Raw genomic sequence first — 20,369 nt, 5'->3', positions numbered from 1 at the left:
TACAGATGTTTTAGAAAATTACTATTTTTTAAGTGTCAGATGTAACTAAATTGTTTTCCTAGAGAATGTCTATTTAGTATTATGCTCAGAGGGTTCTTTCAAAAAGTTACATTGATATTCCTGATATAGCAGAAAATAATACCATTTCTCTTACCTAGTCCTAAAGTTTCTAAGCAAATATAGCTATCCTGATCATTCAGAGCAGTGAAGTGTCGATGTACTTTCAGCCAAAGCCCACCAGGAATATATCTGTAAAACAAGTTGGGTGGATTACTTGTTGCAGCCAGGGAGAACACACATCGTGAAAAATGATCTCAAGATTGTATCAGAAAGAACCTTTTATAGGATCTGAGCTTTTCTTGGATGATTTAAGGGAGGGTCTAAGGAATCAGGGGTTTGCTCAGATTGGATACTATCAGAAGGTAGAAAAGTCTAGAGTATTTTCTGGATGGCACAGTGTGACCTTGCCTTTATCTGTACTTAGGCAAAATTATGAAGTGACCTTATTTTCTTTCATGTTACCATGGTCTCAGAGTAACCATGGTATTCTGTGAGATTGTTTATGAGATCACTGGGCACTAGGGGCTGCTTGTTATCTTTCTCAGAAGGAATACCTGGGCATGGATTAAATAAAAATTTACCAGCCAGATGAAATTTCTTTTACGATTGTAACTCTGTAACATTTGGATTGTTACCTCTCTGTTTTTTTAAATCATTTACTATACTTTGCCATGTTTTAGTGTAGTTATTGGTGGTGGTAGTAGTAATGATTACATAGGAATTATTATGAGGAAAGAGAGAAGTTTGGAGAGTTGCAGTTGGATCACATTATGGAGAGACTTAGATGTTAGACTGAGAACTTTCAACTTAATTCTGTAGCCATAAGGTTGTAGCAGGGGCCAGACTTAACTATATTTTGTTACAGGGAGAGTAATGTGAGAGGAGAAACTGTGATTGTCTTGAGGCAGGGGCTGTGTCTCATTCCTTCATCTGTGCTTAGTGGCTTAGCACAGGGCCCAGTAGGATTGAATCAATTCCAGTGAGAACATAGTGAAGGCAGGGAAAACTATTTAGAAGATTATTATAATAGCCCAGGAGATGAGGCTAACCTATGATTTTTGATCTCTCATGGAGATGGAGAGAAAATCACTGAGGCAGAATCTGTTGTCTTGGAAAGTGATTAGATGAAAAGGTGTGATGAATGGGAAGAAGATGAATGTAAGTTATCAAATGTGGATGACTGGGAAGATGACATGTCAGTTAAGAAAATAGGAGAACCAAGAGAAGGGATTTTATTAGGTAAGAAAACTGCTAAAGGTTTTAGATATATATTTTAATCACTTGAGATTGAGATTCTGGCAGGACAGAAGGGTAGAGGAGTTTGAATATGTAGGATTGGAACTTGAAAGGTGCCAGAGAAGTTAGAGACAGATGTAGATTCAAAGTGGGGTGGTGGGAGGTGAGCATGAGTTTATGGAAGACAGAAATCTCTAGTAAAGAGTTTCATCCACTAAGGAAGCTCAGTGTTACAGTGCCAACTGCCACAGACCTCTTTCGGAGCAAATAAGACCATTCCAGGAGGCTTCCTAAGCTCTCCCAGAAGAGGGAGGCACAAGCAAACTAATCTTCTTGAATCAGGAAAAGTTTTATCTTTTCAGTGCTAAGATTAAAAATTCTCCATCCTCTAAGCTCAGGTGGTAACTCTTATCTGTTCTCATCTCTTGCTTTAAGAAAAAGCAGCTGCTGAGGGAAGAGCTGCAAGTGTTCTGAAGAACTTGGCTCCCAGTTCTTCATCTTATCCCACAAGGTTCGAGTTCACAGAAAGATGTTTTTACTTGGTCTCCCTAGGCTTTATCTTGAGAGAAATGAAATTTCCTCTAAAACCCTGAATCCAGATACTCTTTTTTTTTAATGTTTTCGTATTCTTTTATTTTGTTCTTGTTTGTGTGCGTAGGTATGTGTTTGTCCCACCAATTTAAAGTGTAACTAGAATGTTATGCATATGGTTAAACTATACGTCAGATATCCTATGTTTTCCTACAAGTAGATTTTTTTTCCCCCTTGGATGTGATATATTCATATGCATTCCTACTGCTTTTTGTTTTTATATACAACCATTGTGATTTCTCTAGCAGAAAGCATCTCATATCTTCATCTTAAAAGTCAGCAGAAGATTTAAAGTAGACTCAGATGAGCAAAAGGCCCGTTCCTGGGCAGAGCTTAGGGATCTTCACAGCATCAACTAGGAAAGAATTATGCACTTTCCTGCCCTCTAATTAGTGCTCCAATATAAATGTAATGTGAGCTACATATATAATATAAATGCTTTAGTGTCCAAATTAAAGCAAGAAGAAACATGCAAAATTAATTTTAATAAAATACTCTATTTAACCCAGTAGTACATTTGAACATGTAATCAATATAAAGAAGATATTGAGATATGCTACATTCTAGTTTTTGTTTTCGTATGAAGTCTTTGACATCTTGTGTGTATTTTACATTTATACCACATTTCAATTGAGACTATCTGCTTAACCCTATGTAGCTGCTATCAACCATATTGGACAGTGCAGCTCTGTATGGAGGTCACTGGGTTTGGCTTTAAACCTGAACTATGTAGCAGGAATTGACCAAAAAAACACAAAATAGAAAATTCCTTCAGGTTTTAAACCATAGGTCCATTTATTCATTCATTCATTGAACTTTGACTAGTTTTTTCTATTTTTCAATCCCAGTGCTAAGGGCTTTGGATACTAAATAAAAGACATTGCTTGATTCTTAGTTTATGATACTCATGGACAGACAGCAAAGTGTAAATCAGATGATAGGACAGCGAGGCCTTGTTTCTGGACCAGAGGATGGTGGACATGTCTTCCAGTTACGGGGACTAGACCTTCTGGCTCTCAAATCTATCTTCACATGGCCATGACTTCCAGCAGTCTTCAGTTCAGGAGTGTAGTGTATTCCAGCACTCACTGCTGGAAGAGATCTATCCATCTGGGAACTTTTTCTTTCTTTGTTAATACTGTCTTTTTGCTCAAAATCATGTTTCCCATCCTTTTCTTACATCTTATAAATCATACGTCTTCTTAGTCTCTAAGTTAGGGTCTTCCGTACAAGTTCCCTTCTTTGTAGAAACACTTCCAGTAGACATGGAATCGTGGGGAGCCAGCACAGGCTGTTTCTTAGTGCTGCTGCTTGGTGTTGCTCACATGTCTGCTGTCTCTGAACTTGCCTGGTCTCAAGGTTTAGTTAGTCATGTTTTATAGCTGTTTCAGTTGTTTTTTTTTACTATTGAAAGGAATATATAATCATCTTTTTATTATCAGGGAAATTACCTTTAGTTTATAGAGATGAGAAGGTCCTTAAACATGTTTTCCTTCTCTCCCCAAGAAAATATGATCCTACCAATATAATTAGTGTTTCAAATAATTTTCCTCAGTATCACTCTAATGTGCATTGTTTTTACTCCTCTATTTATTATGTTTTTACTTTTTATTTTAAATTCTTGTAGATTCATAGGAAGTTGCAAAACTAGATTCCTTATTTCGCCCAATATCCCACAACAGTTACATTTTATATAGCTGTAGTACAGTGTCAAAACCAAAATTGACTTTAGAGTATGCATAGTTCTGTGCCATTTTATCAGTTGTGTAGATTCCTGCAACAACTACCATATTTAAAACACAGAATTATTGCACTACTACAAAGTTCTCTCTTCTGTGCTGCCTTTTAATAGTCACAACCACTTCTTCCCCTACCATTCCTAACCCCTGACAACCACTAATGTTTTCCACATCTAAATTTTGTCATTTCAAGAATTTTATATAAATGGTGTTATACAGTGTGTGAGCTTTTGAGATTGGCTTTTTTTCACCCAGCATAATACCCTGGAGATCCATCCAAGTAGTTGTGTCTATCAGTAATTTGTTCCTTTTTACTGCCGAGTAGTAGTCCATAATATGGATGTTCCACAGTTTTTTTAACCACTTGTGTCTATCTATAATAGATAGACATGTTGGTAGTTTCCAGTTTTTGGCTATTACAGATAAAGCTGTTATGAATATTTGTGTAGATGTAAATTTTCATTTCTCTAGGATAAATGCCCAGTAGTGCGATTTCTGGGTAATGTTGTAACTGTACATTTAGTTTTCAGAGAAACTGGCAAACTGTCAGAGCGGCTGTGCTATTTTAGATTCTCATCAGCATTGTATGAGTAATCCAGTTTCTCTGCATCCTCACTAGCACTTAGTGTTGTCATTATTAGTTTTTTAATTTTAGCCATTCTGGTAGGTGTGTAGTTGATATTTCATTGATTTGTTGGTCTTGGGGGAGTAAAGAATAGGTATCATTGTGTTTGTTTTTTAAGATTTTTAGGTGCTTGCAGTGTGTGTCCAGGCCTGGCAGATGTTATATATTCATCTCTAGGTAAACACAATAACTTAATTTAATTCAGTTTGAATCAGTAAACAGAGTCTCCCGTTTGCTGGGGACGGTTAGGCAGAGAATGTGGGACATTTAACATCTTTTAAACTCCTGCCAGGTTCTAGGTATTCTTACAGATACTTTCACTTAAATTATTTTAAATTACTAATGATTTATCATGAGAGACAATTTAATGCAGTTGTTTTAAGTGCTGTATAAATAGAGTTATAAAATTAAAGGATAACAATGACTCTGGAGTGGGGGTGTGTGAGCCAACTGAATTACAACTATAAGTGAGACGTTTCTTGGAGATGAACTGTTCTATCTTAGTTCGTTCAGGCACCTATAACAGAATACCACAGACTGACTGGCTTATAAACAAGAAATTTATTTCTTACAGTTCTGGAGGCTGGAAGTTCCAAGATCAAGGCACCAGCCTGCTTCCTGGTTTATAGACAGCTGTCTTTTCCCTGTGTCCTCAACATGGTGGAAGGGGTGAGGGGGCTTTCTGGGATTTCTTTCACAGGGCAGTAATCCTATTCGTGATGGCTCCACCCTCATGAGTTAATCACTACCCAAAGGCCCACCTCCAAACCATCACACTGGGGCAGTAGGTTTCAACATATGAAACTTGGGGGCGGGGACACAAATGACTTAGTCTGTAGCACATTCCAATTCTTCATCTTACAAATGAAGAGACTGAGACTCAGAGAAGATCAGTGGCATTCTCAAGGTTATAGGCTCTTAGAAGATCCAAGGAAAAACACAGTTCCCTGATTCCCAGTGGGTACTATTTCCATAAACCCCCAGGGAGACCTTATTTCTTTGAGAAGGAATCTCTGACTGCTGGTTTAGTTTGTATACAAAATCCCTATCTGAAAGTTTCTTTACCCAGTGCAGTGAGTAGAAGCTGGTCCTGCCTGGTGAAACCCATAGGGAGAAAAGTACATGCCCCTTCTTGGCTGAGGACTTGCTTTGTGTAAAGGTTTTGGACCAAAACATCTCTGAAACAGCAAAATGGAGTTGTATCAGGTAATACCTATGGAGAGCACCTGGGGTCATCGCCCTATTAAATGTGGCCTAATCTGTTTCACAAACATCCCTGGCTAAATTAGTGGAGAAGTTACAATAATTTCAAAAGACAGGATCTTTATTACTAGGATACTCTAAAGATCATTAATTTTATTTAGTTTCTTGTAGCTATTTGTTCCCTTAATCAACATAGAAAATGGGTCTTTTTTTGGTTTTTGTTTTATAGTGAGCAATGTAGGATTATTCTTAAATTTAAATAAACGTCTGATTATACTCAACCTGAGGCAAGGAATGTTGATACAGGAGTGGACATAAGTTTTTTATTTGGATCAGTGTTCCTGAAATATCTAAACATCAGTAAAATACATTAGTAATCTTCTAGTACATCATTTCTATATCAGATTAATTGGTGTGAAAAATTATGCATACTTTATTTTGCAAATTGAGCTGGGTGTGATGACGATTTACAAGCTCATTTTTCTTGATGCTATCATGAGTGTTTCTATAGTTTTATGTGTGGGTATGTCTCATCAGTGAGGAGGCTAGGAACAGAGAGACATGAGACCCAACCTGGTTCTATTTGTGTGAACAGATTCTCTCTTGAAGACCCAGTTTTACCTGGAATGTGAGGAAACTGAAGTAAATGACATTTCTGTTGTTTTCCAGTTCTGATAATCTGATCAAAATAAGTAAAGCTAAGAAGCCACAAGTTAATAAAATTAAAAAGTTTGCATGTGTAACCTGTGGCTTGTATGTCACATTCTTGATATAGTACTCACTCTTACAACATCCTAAGTCTTTTGAATGCTCTGTTGGTTCTGCTATCTTCAGCTAATGTTCTTTATTTTAGCTGCTAATCCTTTGAAAACCTATGAGTTAAAAAAGAAAAAATTTTTGTATGATTTAATGCCTAATTTATTATTGATGCAGTTTCTGTGTGTTTAACACCTAAAGTCTGTCTCCCCTTTTAAATGCTTTCATCTTTTGCAAAAAAAACTGGAATCTGCTACTTTAAAAAGAGATACATGATGATAAATGTAATTGTATGCCAGAAAAAATATATTATTTCATATGCATTAACTACAAATATTAGAGGAAAATAATTTTTTCTTAACATATGAAAAATAACTAGTTTTGGATTATGATGTATTTTTAGTAATTTGGGCTGCCTATATTTTAAAGAATGAAATCTGTCTTCTCATTAACACTGTTGTTATTTTTTTTTTTAAAGTATGACTGTGGTTTCTCTATTTTTGGTTCCCTTTTTTATTATACCTCCCTACCCCCATCTCTCTCTGCACAGGGTGGGTATTCTGCCCCCTCCTTCTCTCCTTGGCAGGGCTCCTTCCAAGGCATCCCACGGACTGTTCCACCGCACCGCAGACAGAGTGAGTCTGTGTCTCTCACTCCTATCCTGCTCTGGCTTCCCGTTCATGGTATTCCCCTTCTGCATGACTGTCCCTCCCCAGCACCTCCTCTCCCTCCAGAGTGACCTGCAGGCACACGCTAAACCAGCACTCCCTGGGCTCTCCTCTCTTAATTAATATTTCCTTTGACTGCATGTAAATAGACTTTTCTCCTTAGAGCCTTAGGAAAGCTGTCTGAAGTTAATGTCATTCTAATGCCGTTTAAACCTATTGCCAGTGACCCTATACCTACTGACATGCATCTGTCTTTAATATATTTTCTATTTTCATGACCTTGAGATATATGAATAAAAATTGTTTTTTAAATCTAGTCATGTTAAAAATGTATACACTATCTGCAGTAGTATAATGGACAGATGCATATTGTTTAGGGAGAAGGCTTACTAGACCATTGCACATTTCTTTAAATATTTTCTAATCAAAAGGTGTTGATTGCGTTTCACTGTCATCTAATACAAAAATCTTTTAAATCATTTTTAAGAGTTTTTTAATAACTAATATGTCTTTGTAATTTATCAGCTGCTTTACAGTACAGAAGAAATGGCTTTTGAATATGCATGGTTTACTAACATTTCTAATGATTTAGTAATTGTTTGACTTCAAAAAAAATCTTTGTTTACATTAAATCTGCTTTCCAAAACAGTGTTTATTATTTTGTGTTATGTACTTAAGTATATAACTGGTAAGTTGGTTATATTTTATCTTTTTTGAAAAGTCACCCCAAAAAAGCTAATGTTAATGAAAAAGATATAAATGTTGTCAGAGTCACTTTTATGCCTTCTCCATGGATTTGCCCTGATTTGTGATTCATATCAATTTTTTCATAAATTATTCTTATCAAAATCATGTGAAGTATCAAAGGTCCAAAAGGGGGAAATTTTAAGCAGTTAAAGCTTTAAAATGTGATTTATTCAAATAAAAATTTATTTCTTGAATTAGTCAATTATGAAGTATCAACATGAATTTGAGACAAGGTTTGAAGTTTATTTTTTGGCCATTATGCCTTTCCTTCCCTTTTGCACTTTTTAAAGAACAATGGAATAGGGAGTTTGCATAGGCTTTTATATCAAGTTTATTTACTAGCAAGTTAATTTGTTGAGTGAAAGTGTTCCTCCCTTTTCCTCCTTTCCCATCTCCTACCACCTTTGTAAATCCTCCTTTTTACTTCCCTTGCTTCAATTAGGTTGCTTTCTCCTCTATTTAAAGATGGCTAGCACATAAAGAATTATACTAAATTGCTAGTGAACTAATCTGAATTTCAAAGGGCAATTATAACAAATGATAATGTATTCTTAAGCTGTAGCCAGTATACTGCATGGTTGACAGATTTACCTCAGATTGAGGTAAATTACGCACCTACCTTAACTTCTCTGAAGCCCCCTTATAGTCCCTGTTCTTTTTCCCCACTGTTCTTCTCCCCTATTCTCCTTCTTCTCAGCTACATGTAATATGGAATTGGAGTTTAAGGTTAATTATTCAGTATCACAGATAGTTCAGATTTATTTTTAAAACATATTTCCCAGAAACACCCATTTCACTAGTTTCTCATCAGTATAGCTTTAAAAATTACTTATCCCTCACCTGAATTGTTGGCTCTCCATTTCCAAATGCTTCTTTCTCCTTTGGGTTCAGAGGTATTTTTTTCATTTCCAACTATGAAGCAGCACTGTCTGTCCTTCAGCACTACTATCAAGAACTGTCTTTCTAGCTTTTCTAGATCAAACCTGCTTTCTCTGCATCTCCAAGTTAGCAAAAAGAAAGTTTGGTTCGCCAGAGTTTGGATGTGTTGGCCACCTAGGAGAAGGTATATACATTGGAGTCTTTTCCTGGGTAAGTTCTCATGGCTTATGCACCTAAGAGAACTGGCCCCTGAGACTTGATCATTGAGACTTGTAGGACTCAGTTTGTGGAAAGTGATAACTAGAGGACTTGTTCACAGCTTTTTGACAGCTCTTATTGAGCTTTGAAGGTTCCTTTAAAGGAAATATGTTTAAATTACTACACTGTTTTGAATTTACCCTGAGAAAGCCTGAAGGAGTATAAAAAATAATAATATAAAGGAGTATAAAATAATAATAATTATTATTTTATAATGATAAAATATAGAGGAGAAGGGTATGAAATTATGGGAGTAAATCCAGTAGTTTTCCAGAGAGTTTTGCAATAGGTGTCCCCTTTTCCTGCACTAAACTGCTATGTATTCAGTGAAACAATATTTGTCTCCACATTTAGTCAGTATATGATTTCTAGTGCTGATTTTAATTTTGGAGAGGTTAATTCTGTAAGTGATGGTATGTAGTTGAGAGAGTTCTCCTACATTATCGTGTTTCAATAATAAGTTGTTTCTGATGCCCTCTTGAACATCAACTTAAGCGTAAATGCAGAAGCCAGGTAAGCTTGGCTATTAATCTTCAGTAAGGTGGTCTGCTTTTGGTTTTGTTTTTTAAAATGTGTAAGAGTAGTGGACCTAATAAAACAGGCATAAAGAGATAGCCTGTTGTAGATATTGCAGAGAGTGAAATAACTAATGTTTACAGGGACTGTTTAGCTCTGGTAACTCCAGAAAGCTGCAGTGGCCAAGGATGTTCTCGGTGAATTTAAGAGTAACTCTAAAAAAATGGAGATAAAAGGAAAATCCTGGTCTTTTAAGTTTTTTGTTTGTTTGTTTTTTTTTACTTTCTCAGAAAATTTTGACTTACATTCCTTTTCTCAGGTGTATTACTAGTCTCAGCTTGATGATGCTTATCTTCCAGTTTCAAATTAAATTTTCTCTAGGTTAGCAGGAAATATCTACATTTAAACATTCAAAGGTCTTCCTGCTGTCAGTAGGCAGTTCAGCTTTTGTCCAACTGACTTAACTGTCATTTGTTTAGTCTTTCTAATTTCCAACTGTGTAGAATTAGGAATGATATATATATATATAACCTACCTCACAGTATGAAAATTTAATAAAAATAATTACTTTTGGCAAGTAAAAGCCTTAATGGTAATCTCAAATAACATTTCTTGCCGGAGCATATGCTTTCAGGAATACCTGACTTTTCAAAAAGTATATCTTGAAATAATACCTATTTCTTAACATGCCTAAAGAGACTTAAAATTTGCTGTTTAACACCTTTCTTGAAAGAATTTAGAAATCTTACTTCCTTTAGCTTCCATTTACAGTAACTTAAATTGGAAGAAAAAAGGTGTTTTTAAGCAACAAAAATAACATAAATACATGTTTATGTCTTAATAGCCATATTAAGCCCAGCAGTTTCTTCTTAAAAAAATTTTATTGAAGTATAGTTGATTTACAATGTTGTATTTAGTTTCTGCTGTACAGCAAAGTGACTCAGTTATACATACATATATTCTTTTTCATATTCTCTTTTATTATGGTTTATCACAGGATATTGAATATAGTTCCCTGTGCTATACAGTAGGACCTTGTTGTTTATCCATCCTATATATAATAGTTTGCATTGGTAATCCCAAACTCCCAATCCAGCCCAGCAGTTTCTTGATGCAGTGCTGCCTGATTTCTAAATTTATATTACAATAATCACTAATTGTATTCACCAGAATTATATTAAGAATGGCAATTATATTGTCTTATATTTTCCTCCTCCTCTTATAAACTTCAGGGGTTGTTTCACAAACCTTTTTTGACACAAATTCATTTTACATCACAACCCAGTATATATTTACTGAATGAAACTGTATATTTACAACCCAAGGCACACATGTGTGTATATTTAAAATTCAGATTAAAGATTCATGAAACAGTACTTTCTCTTAGGACATATGATACTCTCATATTTTTTTTCCAATTTTTTGTTTTGCTTTTTTTCACATAGTATTATATGAGCATTTTTTATATAGTAAATATTTCTTGAAAACATTTTAATGGCTACATGATAATACATTATCATGTGACTATGATATCATTTATTTAATGTTTTCCTGTTGTTTGACATTGATGTTGTTTCCATTTTCCCCTATTAAACAGAGATACTATTGTAGTGCAATTTATTCTTGTGTTTAGATCAGTGTCAGCACTAGAAGGATGGTTCTTAAAGGGTGTGTGCTTTTTAGAGATGCTTGATGTGTATTGTTGAACTGTCAAACATGTTCATACGGTAAACATTAACGTGGCTCAATCCGATTGGCTTCACCATGTGACTGTAAGCAATTGTACATGTAAAGATAGCATCAGTCAGTGCTTTAATGAGAAATTAGCTCTGAGAGTGACTTTTCATAAAAATAAAATATTTTTGATGAAGTGGAAAATAGTAACTCAGTAAAAACTGAACAATTCGATTTTACAGTAAGCTATTTTTTTAAAAGTGTGGTTGATATAGAATATGACACTGTGTCCATATTTGCAGTTAATTCAAGTGCAGATTAGTCATTGGTTAATTGACTAGAAATGTGCATCAAACTCATGGTCCAGGAGGCTGTCCCATAAACGTAGGCAGGGGTTAGTTTCTTTCTCAACACCTTGCATTTATGAGAAACAAAGCAATTGCTGTTATCTGTATAAGCCTTTTATAACAACCTGCTCTGCAGATTGTGGGATTGTTTTGTTAGCTGTATTTGTTGCCATATCATAGTGCCTGCAGTATCCTACTCTGGATAAATATACCATGCGTATTGGTCACACCAGTGGAATCGTACTATTATGTTATTTAGTTTAGTTTTTTTTTTTCCCCCTGAACTATTCTCCATCCCAGAGGTAGATGCTGATGGGTTCTTTGTCTTAGAAATATAGACTCATGAAAATTAAGCAACTCACACTAATTATGCCTGTGCAGTAAATGCTTACTTAAGTCACTATTATTCACGTTGATAGTTTTTATGTTTTTAATTAATTTGTATTGGAGTATAGTTGCTTTACAGTGTTGTGTTGATAGTTTTTAAAAGCAGTTAGCTGATCAACTTAGAAAAGTCATTGAACTCCTTATTTCAGAAATTGCTTATTTATAATTTATATTTATCAGTCAGATATCTTCCCTAAGTTCTCTGAGATCTAGAGGTACTATTCTGAGATCTAGGGATTCCTTGGAATCAGATTCCTGGTCCTCAGGAATCCTTGGAAACTTTGATTGGGTTCATGTGAATTACAGACCAGAATTCTTTGAATCGAGTTATACTAGGGATCCAGTCCTGTCTTCTATCTCTATAGTGATGTGTGGAGCCTTGCTTATAATGTAGAACATTATATTTAAGACATACATGAAGATCAGATTATTCTTTTATTGGTCTTTAATGCAGCAGCAGTTAAAAGTAAACTAACATTCAGTTGTATTTATAATATGCAAGACTGAAATTATTAAAAATAATTTCTACTTCCTTTATAAGGGATTACATGCAGCTAAACCTTTTTAGATCTTTGGAGTATGAATATTAATTGTGTCAAAATTCTTTTCAGTATTTTATTTGGTAAGATTCTTCAAGTGATTCCTTTTAAGGGTAAGAAGATTATATACACTGTTCTGTGGATATGAATATTTGTATTAACTTGCAAACCACTTCATCAAGAAAGTATAAATCTATTAAGAATATGTTTTCATTTTATAGAAATATATTAAAATAATAATGCCTAGAAAAATACAACCAAAGAAAAGCAAATACCGTTGGCTGCTACCCAGTCATGGCAACTCCTTGGTGTTGTATGTGGTCTCTGACACCACTGTCCTGTCTTTTTCTTGTCTCTGCTTTCCCATTATGCCATTGGCAAGGAGTTGAGAAGTTAGTCCATTACTTCTCTGACAAAGCGTGGTACAGTACAATTTCAGATTTTTTCCTACCACCTTCTTCATTGTAACTTTTTCCCCCCAGTTTGCATGATGCATGTCAGAGCCTGCATGAAATTACAGGCATGTTACAAATGGCTCCATTACCATCTTCCTTTTAACCTTTGAAATGTATTTAATAATGATAATAAACTTGTATGTATCAAGAAAATAATATTAGGTCATTCCTGTATCTGTTATGCAATAGCATTTTTATGCTTTAGAACATTTTCTGCTTTCTACCTTACACACTTTGACATATTTTTACTCCATCAGGACTTGATATTTCTAGCTGCTGTCTTACTATTGGTGACTTTAGAACAAGAATGTTTACAGAAACTTCCTTTGTATGTTTACAGATATGACTGTTTTTTCTTATGTTAATGCTAGAAATCTTTGAAGTGCTATGAAATGGTGAAGGTGAAGAGTTTTTGTGATGAGTGCTAATTTGCATTTCCTTGTGTTCAGTGTATTTCCTCCAGTGGGTCTCTTGGAACCACTTTTCCCTGGAAATACTGCTTCACCATGTGGCTTGAATTTGGTGTCTGAGAGTTATCCTCTGTAGGACAGATCAGCTAAGAAGGAAATAGGACATTATCTAGGAAAGTTAATACCTGAATGTTGGTATTGAATCTGTCTTTTGAGTTTTTAAAACAATCATCTGGCTATATTGCATATTCTGAAAATCTGTGAACTCATTGGACTTAACCCAAATATCACAGAATGATAAAACTTTAGTGCTGCATTTTAAATTCTCTGTCAGTTCAAATTCTGGCTTTGCCATTTACTAAAGTCTGTGAATTTGGAGATTCTACTTAATTTCATTTAACCTCAGTTTACTCATTTACAAAAAGAAGATAGTACCTTCCACCTAGGGTCTTGTGATAATTAGAGATTATGCATGTGAGCGTAGAGTTTGGTTATCTACCGTTGGAAAGAAGGGAAACCCTTCTTTTACAGTCTAGAGTATAATATTTCTCAAATATTTGTAATGTGTCAGGCATAATACTAAGCACTTTATATGCATGTTATCATTTGTGATTTACAACAATTCAGTGAGGTGTAGGTACTATTATCCTCATTTTACAAGTTACAAAATTCCATCTCAGAGTAGTAAGATAATTTACCCAGTATCTCACTGATAGAGATAGAGCCAGAACTCAAACCCAGATCAGTCTGACTTCAAAAGCTCAGTGATTCAATACTGTGTTGTACTAGCTCCTTCACGTAGCCACATGTAAATTTTCTCTAAACGTTAAAGTGCCTTGCATGTCCTAGCTCTGGTTTATCTCCAGGAGGGCACTTGAGGAATTTTGACTTCTGTGTCATATCAGATATGCCTCCTGTGGATTTAAAACATATAGATATGACTGACATTATTGAGATATGTATTTGGAGCCTAGAAACCTTGCAATCTGTAGCAACTAGTTTATTATAATACTATTATAGAACTTGCTCCCCCCCCCCCGCAAGATGTAGTTACAAAAGGGCAATGGCTTGAATTAATCATTTTCACACCTTTTAATAATCGTAAGTGACATTTACTGAGCAATTTTGATGTGCTCTGGGAGGTTCTATCCTAAGTGTTTTACATGTTATAATCATTTTTAATTATTAGAATTAGAAATGGAAAATAGTTGAATGCTTGTTAAGACAGTTTCCCTAACATATTTCATCCAGAAATGTCGAGTCTCCAACTAAAAAACAACTCTGGCATAGCTGGTGGGTCATTATGGGAGGTGCAGGTCATAATGGGAGGTGGTGCGTTCAAGCTAACATGTAATGAATCCTTCATGCTATGCTTCTAAGCATGAATCATTTAGCTGACTCCAAACTTATTTAGAGAAAACATTTTTTTAATTATAAGATTTCTTTTCCATCAGTTATTGAGACTCGTTTAAATTAGTGCCGCATCATTGACCTAATAGGGGAGTATCATTTTGCTAGTCTATTACCAAAGAAGCCGTGCTGGAATATACCACTTACCAATCAATATTCATTTATTTATTTATTATCTAGTAAATATATATTTAATCCCTGCTATGTGCCAAATACTGAGGATACCAACTACGACAACAAAAAATGAATAAAGCACGGTACGTGCCTTAAGAAGCGCATAGTCTCTGGTTATCTTTGTAAGCAGCACAGAATAGACATTTAAGGTTATCATTGAAGATGCCTATCAATCCCTTGCATAATTACCCAGTAGTGCCTATTGCTGGCACTCTTGACCTTAACATCTGTAGCCATTGCATCTGAGAATTCTCAGAATAGTGTGCTGAAGTATATGTATTTAACTACTAAAGTAAGACTTGAAGTTGCTGAGTCCAGTTAGAAGCCCTGAGTTCTTTCAGTCTAGGAATGGATCCACATTTTTAAGCTTTAGTAACCAACCTTTCTACAAGTTGCAAGGATGGAGTACTAAAGCTCTACGAATTTGTGACTACAGAGAGTTTCCAGAGGTCCCTGCAGTAGTGGGGGAATTCCTTTTGCCCTCTGAGTCTTGTGGGCGGCTGAGGCTATGTAATGAATGGGCTGGTGGGCAACTTCCCCAGAGGTCTTTTTTTGATACAGGGCAATACCTCGTCTTTCATCTTCGAAGCCGGAAACCTGAACTCATCTTAAATTCCTCTATCTCCTTCAAAACTCTTTCAATCATTTCCAGTTTTTTTCCTGATATCCTAATTTTAAACCCTTATAGTTTATCACCTGGGCTGTTAGCAATGGCGTACTACCTGGGTGTTATGCTTAACAGTCTCGTCCCCTACTGTTACATTCCTCACTGATTCCACCAGAGTGACATTCTAAAATACTCATTTGGTCTTATAATTCCTCTGCTTAAAATTCATCAATGTCTCCCATCATCTACTGTACAGAGTCAGAACTATTCGGCCTGATGCGAGTTCCTTTATGAGTTGGCCCTTGCCTACACTTTCCTACCAACATTGTGCTTGCCACTTCAGTCTAACAATCTGAAGTTACTAGAACATAATTATGTTCTTTTTTTTTTGCCTTTGTGTTTTGCATGTACTGGCCCTTTACCCTGAATGTTCTTCCCTTCTTGTCTTCTTGGCAAACTCCTACTTATCTTAAAACTCAGTTCAGATGTTTGCAATTCTTGGATGCCTTCTGTGACCTCTCTAATCAGGCATATATTTGCTTCTTGCTTCTACATTTTGTTATGCTTGAGACATGGTCTCATCATTTGTCTACCTAACTCTTTCTTATGAGGCCTCTCAACCACAGGAACAGCATTGTGTTCAGGTTCATATTTTCCTACACCTACTACAGTGCATGATATATCAGACATTTTTAAAATGAATGAATGGTTTTGATATACCTTCCTATTGATCTTATTATCCCTGATTACATGGGATTTTTCTTTTTATATTTAAAATTCATTCTGAAAACACCTGTGGTAGTGCAGTAGTAAACGTGGGCAAGATGAATTGTTAATATACAGCTGAGCGTTTAGAATTTGGGGAATTGTACTGCAAGCAGCAAGCTGTCTGAACACATCTTTGCTTTTGCTTGCTAGATGTTAGGAGGCAACTTGTTGTTCTACTTGTCAACAGGTAATTAATGACAACCCAGTCTTTAGTGGGTAACCAGTTTTACAATCTTCCATAAATCAGGAGTAAGCCTTTCCTTGGTCCTCACTATAGTCATTTCTTGATCTTCTTCTAGAGACAGAAGATCAAGTAGCAGAATTGATTTACAAACTAGTTTTCAAATAAATAATAAAACAAGACATTTATTTTGGGACAGGGAAGTTAAATTTTTATTTAAAATAAACTTTTAATAAAAATATAAAATCTATATTATTCAGCATTTAGAAACCACTGATTTATTTAATGTAATTAAATGATAGTATGGACACTTTTTGTATAGTTGGTCAGTCTAACTCCTCTCAGTTAAAAGACTCAAAATTTTATTATTTTTTAAAAATCTGATTATTTTCTAGTTCTTTAGTATTTGTTATTGAGCTTTATTGCCTTTAATACAAGCAGAACATCTTTCTGACATGACACTCCGCTGTATTTCCATTTAGTTCTCTGGTAAGCAGTGGTCATTTGGGTAATATAAGTAATCAGAACAATGCACATGGATAATTTATCTACAGTTCATAGTACCCCTTTCATGGAGGTTTGATTATCTTAATAATCAGTTTAATCTTACTTAGAAAATTATACCTGTTTATGCTTTGAGCTGGTAGCGCATGTTTATACCGTTTTTTTCCTTATGGGCAATAGACATATTACAATAAAATCATTTTTTTAGATTGTCACTGATATTTTCAAAGGTCTTAAATTGTTTTAAGATTTTTAACTCAAGACTAGACTATCTTACTGTTTTTAAAGGTGAAAAGAGGTAAAAGGAAAATAGATCCCCATTCAATTAACCGTTTGATGTTGCACTTTTCTCCTCCTTGGTTGCTTTTTTTTTTCCCCCTTAGGTAGATTTTGGTTTGCTTAATAGGGCCCTGCTTTATATTTTTACTGATCTTTCTAAAGAATATATCACTTTGGCATGGCCAGTTTTTTCTAGGGAATCCCAAGGAGAGTCTTGAATAAATTCCTTGATGATTTTAGTACCTCTAAATCATCTCTATGGTGATAAATTGTGAAAATGCCCAGTGACTTTAACTAGAACATTTATCTTGAAGCAAAAACTGAGATGACTTATTTATTTTAAATATTCTAAGATAAAAGTTTAATGTAACATATTCTGCATGGATTAACTTTGAGTAGTCATTTTCTTGATTTTTATTATTCTTATAAATAGCAAGTCAACCCTATGCCATCATAACCAACCATCCCTCCATGAGGTGGTGACCTTTGTTCTCAGTCACTTGTAACCCCTCCATAATCTAATCCCTGATTGCTGACTCTGGTAGCCATCATCCAGTGCTGGTCAAGGAGGTGAAAAAAGGAGCAAAACACAAATGATGCAACATAAATAGATTCACCCTTTCTTTTGGGGAAATTAGAGATACTGTGTAGATTTGTTTGTGGATTAGCATAGTAAAAAAATTATTAGTAAAATATGATCTTTTAAAAACATTCATGTTTCAAAGCCCTTTGCCAAATTTTTTGACATTTTCAGCCCACATCATTTAATAGAACGTATATGTGAGTGTGTGAGTGTGCGTGTGTGTGTGTGTGTGTGTGTGTGTTTAAACATTTAGAGCAACTATTCCTGTGTCATGATATGACCAATAGGCTCTGCCCCATAAACTTTTAACTGTTTGGGCCATTGAAAGATAACTTTAAGATTCATATTTCTTTACTGAATGTCCCAAAGTAATGGAAGTTGTATGTTTCCTCTGATTTGTATAGAATATAATCACACAATAAGCTCCAGAGAAGTGTGTGCAAGGCATGTGAGCCTTAAGAACTTTACTTTTATAGGCTTCTGAGCTTTAGTTCAAGTTACAGGCAACTTGAAATCTGTTTTAATCTCAGACATCATTCAAAAGGCTGGTTATTTTTAGTTTTATTAATGGACATTTGCTCTTGGGGAAGGTAAATCTGTTTTTCACATATCAGCCATAAGAGAACCTTGGTTGATCCCTCAAATGGCAGTGAGACAGAACAAATAAGCTGTGAAAACATTTTATTCTGAAACTTCAATAAGAATATTAAAGGTAGGTTAACATTAGCTAAAGATGTTGACCTATTTTTTTTTTAAGTTATTAGAATTTCACATCAACTGAGAATATAATCTTCATTCTAAATTGTTTGCCTGCTGGTAATTTTAATTCTCAATAGAGGTACAGCACCTGACACTTTGAAGTTAATGCTTCCTCTGGTGAAGTGTATTGAAGTGGTATAGAGCTTTCCTTAAAAAATAAGCCTTTAAAATGGGTAATATTCTGAAGGTCATAGTTGCTATCCGAATGTTATATGGAGATTAAACCAAAGGGCTCTAGAAATCATTCTGTCAAGCTCTCTTATATATGAAGTTTTAAATAATTAATGAATCAATTAAGGTAGGAACCTTTTTTTATAGTAAATCAGTACTTTAATATTTTTCTTTTCTCCTGTTTGATTTTGGATCTTGTTTAGTGTTTACTGCCCGTACCATTTTTTGTTTGCATCATCACTCTTGTATGTGTCTCATGAATTACTTGAATATTGCAATTTATTTTTTAATTAAAAAACCCCCACATGCTTCTCATATTAAAACATAATAAGTACCAACACAACCTAATTGGAACTTATATTAATTCTGGGTGTTATTTCTAAAACGAATTGTTGCTAATGTTGTTTTTAATTCTAATAGCCTCAAGTACTACAGCCTTCCAGCAGCCTTCCCAGACCCACAGACCACGCCCAGGGAAAACTAGTAAAGCCACAACATATCGAGGCCCACAGTGAGTGCATAATCCAGGGCATACATCAGGCTGTTGCACCTCTGGATGAAAGCTTTACACATGGCTTGCAACAAGAAAGCAGCAGTGGTCTGGAAGACCGGCCTTTTTCATCAAGCCCACAATTCACTAAGGATGTGGTGGAGAGTACACCTTCTGAAGCAGACTTGAACATGAGCATGAATGCTCAAGAGCCTTATCATTTGGCAAATAATCAAATTAGTGACATGCAGTTTGTAACCACTTCTCTTCAGACACTTCCCCAGTCAAGTATAGTAGACCAGGCTAAGAGAGTTGGAAGAAATCAGTCTTCACCAGAGGGCTACACGTCTCAGCCCAAGTCCTTGAAGCTTTTTAAGCCATCCATCTTGAATTCTGTGGTACCTCCTCCAGTTCCTGAAACGTGTCCAAGTGGGAATCCCACTTGTAAGAAGTCACCAATAATCACACCATGTAATTCTGCAAAACTCCAGCCAACATCTAGTCAAACAAATCTTGCAAATAATCCAAATCCAAAAGTGTCTAAGCTCCGCCCCCCTGCTGGCTCTTTCAAACAAAAACAAATAAGCAACCCCCGACTAGAGCCTCAAAACTTCCAGGCCAAGACAAGCATCCCAAGGCCACTAACAAGAAGAAAAGAAATCATGCAGAATCCTAATGACAATTTGAATTCTGGGGATTGTTTGGCCTCTAATCAATATTCTCGTCTTCCTAAACCAAAGATTCATTAAGCATAGCCATCACCTGCCAATTTGTTTTTTTTAAAAAACAGTCTGTAATAGCTTTATGTGCAGTTTGCTACTGTGATGGAGGTTCCATTAAAAGCTTGCAAATCTAAAAATTAAAATGTGGAAGCTTCTACTAGTTTGGCTCTTCCATTTTATATCCTGGTTGAAGTACATAGTATTTGAGCATATTTGTCTCAGGTAAACACAAAAGTTTGCTTACCCATTCAGAGGTCTACAGAAGGCTCTAATCATGTTATCCATCCCTCTGCACGTCAGAAAATTCATAATATTCCACTTAGCAGGCAACAAATGTGCTTTGCTGATTTAGTCCTTTTAAGGTCTGTATTAATTGTGGTTGTCAGAGCCTCACCCTTTTTCACTCATCCCTCCTGTGAATATGGTTACTATTTTAACTAAAGATTTGGTGATAACGGAAGATGGTAGTCTGTAAGTAGAGTTCTGGCCAGTGATTTGTATATTTAAAAGGTCTATGCAAAAGCTCTGTGATGAATAGAGGAGATCAGGCTTTTATTGGGAAGTTTACGTAAGTTTTATTTTTCTTTGCTATAGTCTCAATATTTATTTACCAGACAAATTCCCCTGGCTA

The 20,369-nt window shown here is 35.3% G+C and overlaps 1 protein-coding gene across 17 annotated transcripts in view; it reads left to right on the top strand.

Annotated features, from left to right (window-relative positions):
- The window catches only part of CCSER2 (coiled-coil serine rich protein 2), a 149,492-nt gene extending 129,597 nt beyond the window's left edge, over positions 1–19,895 (top strand). For 6 of the 17 annotated variants that reach the window (XM_082424195.1, XM_082424192.1, XM_082424181.1 and 3 more), the window contains one exon: positions 18,947–19,895. In XM_082424195.1, the coding sequence (XP_082280321.1) occupies positions 18,947–19,765 (819 nt within the window). In that variant the 3' untranslated portion in view covers positions 19,766–19,895. Of the gene's footprint in view, positions 1–6,760; positions 6,894–12,607; positions 12,648–14,680; positions 14,758–18,946 lie in introns of those variants that run through there. The other 11 variants (XM_082424194.1, XM_082424188.1, XM_082424189.1 and 8 more) reach the window with 8 other exon arrangements.
- The last annotated feature ends 474 nt before the right edge of the window (positions 19,896–20,369 follow it).

Source organism: Balaenoptera physalus (genome assembly GCF_965194825.1).
Source record: "Balaenoptera physalus genome assembly, chromosome: 14".
NCBI lineage: Eukaryota > Metazoa > Chordata > Mammalia > Artiodactyla > Balaenopteridae > Balaenoptera > Balaenoptera physalus.
The sequence above is the reverse complement of the archived record's forward strand: the minus strand, read 5'-3'. Positions and strand labels throughout refer to the sequence as shown.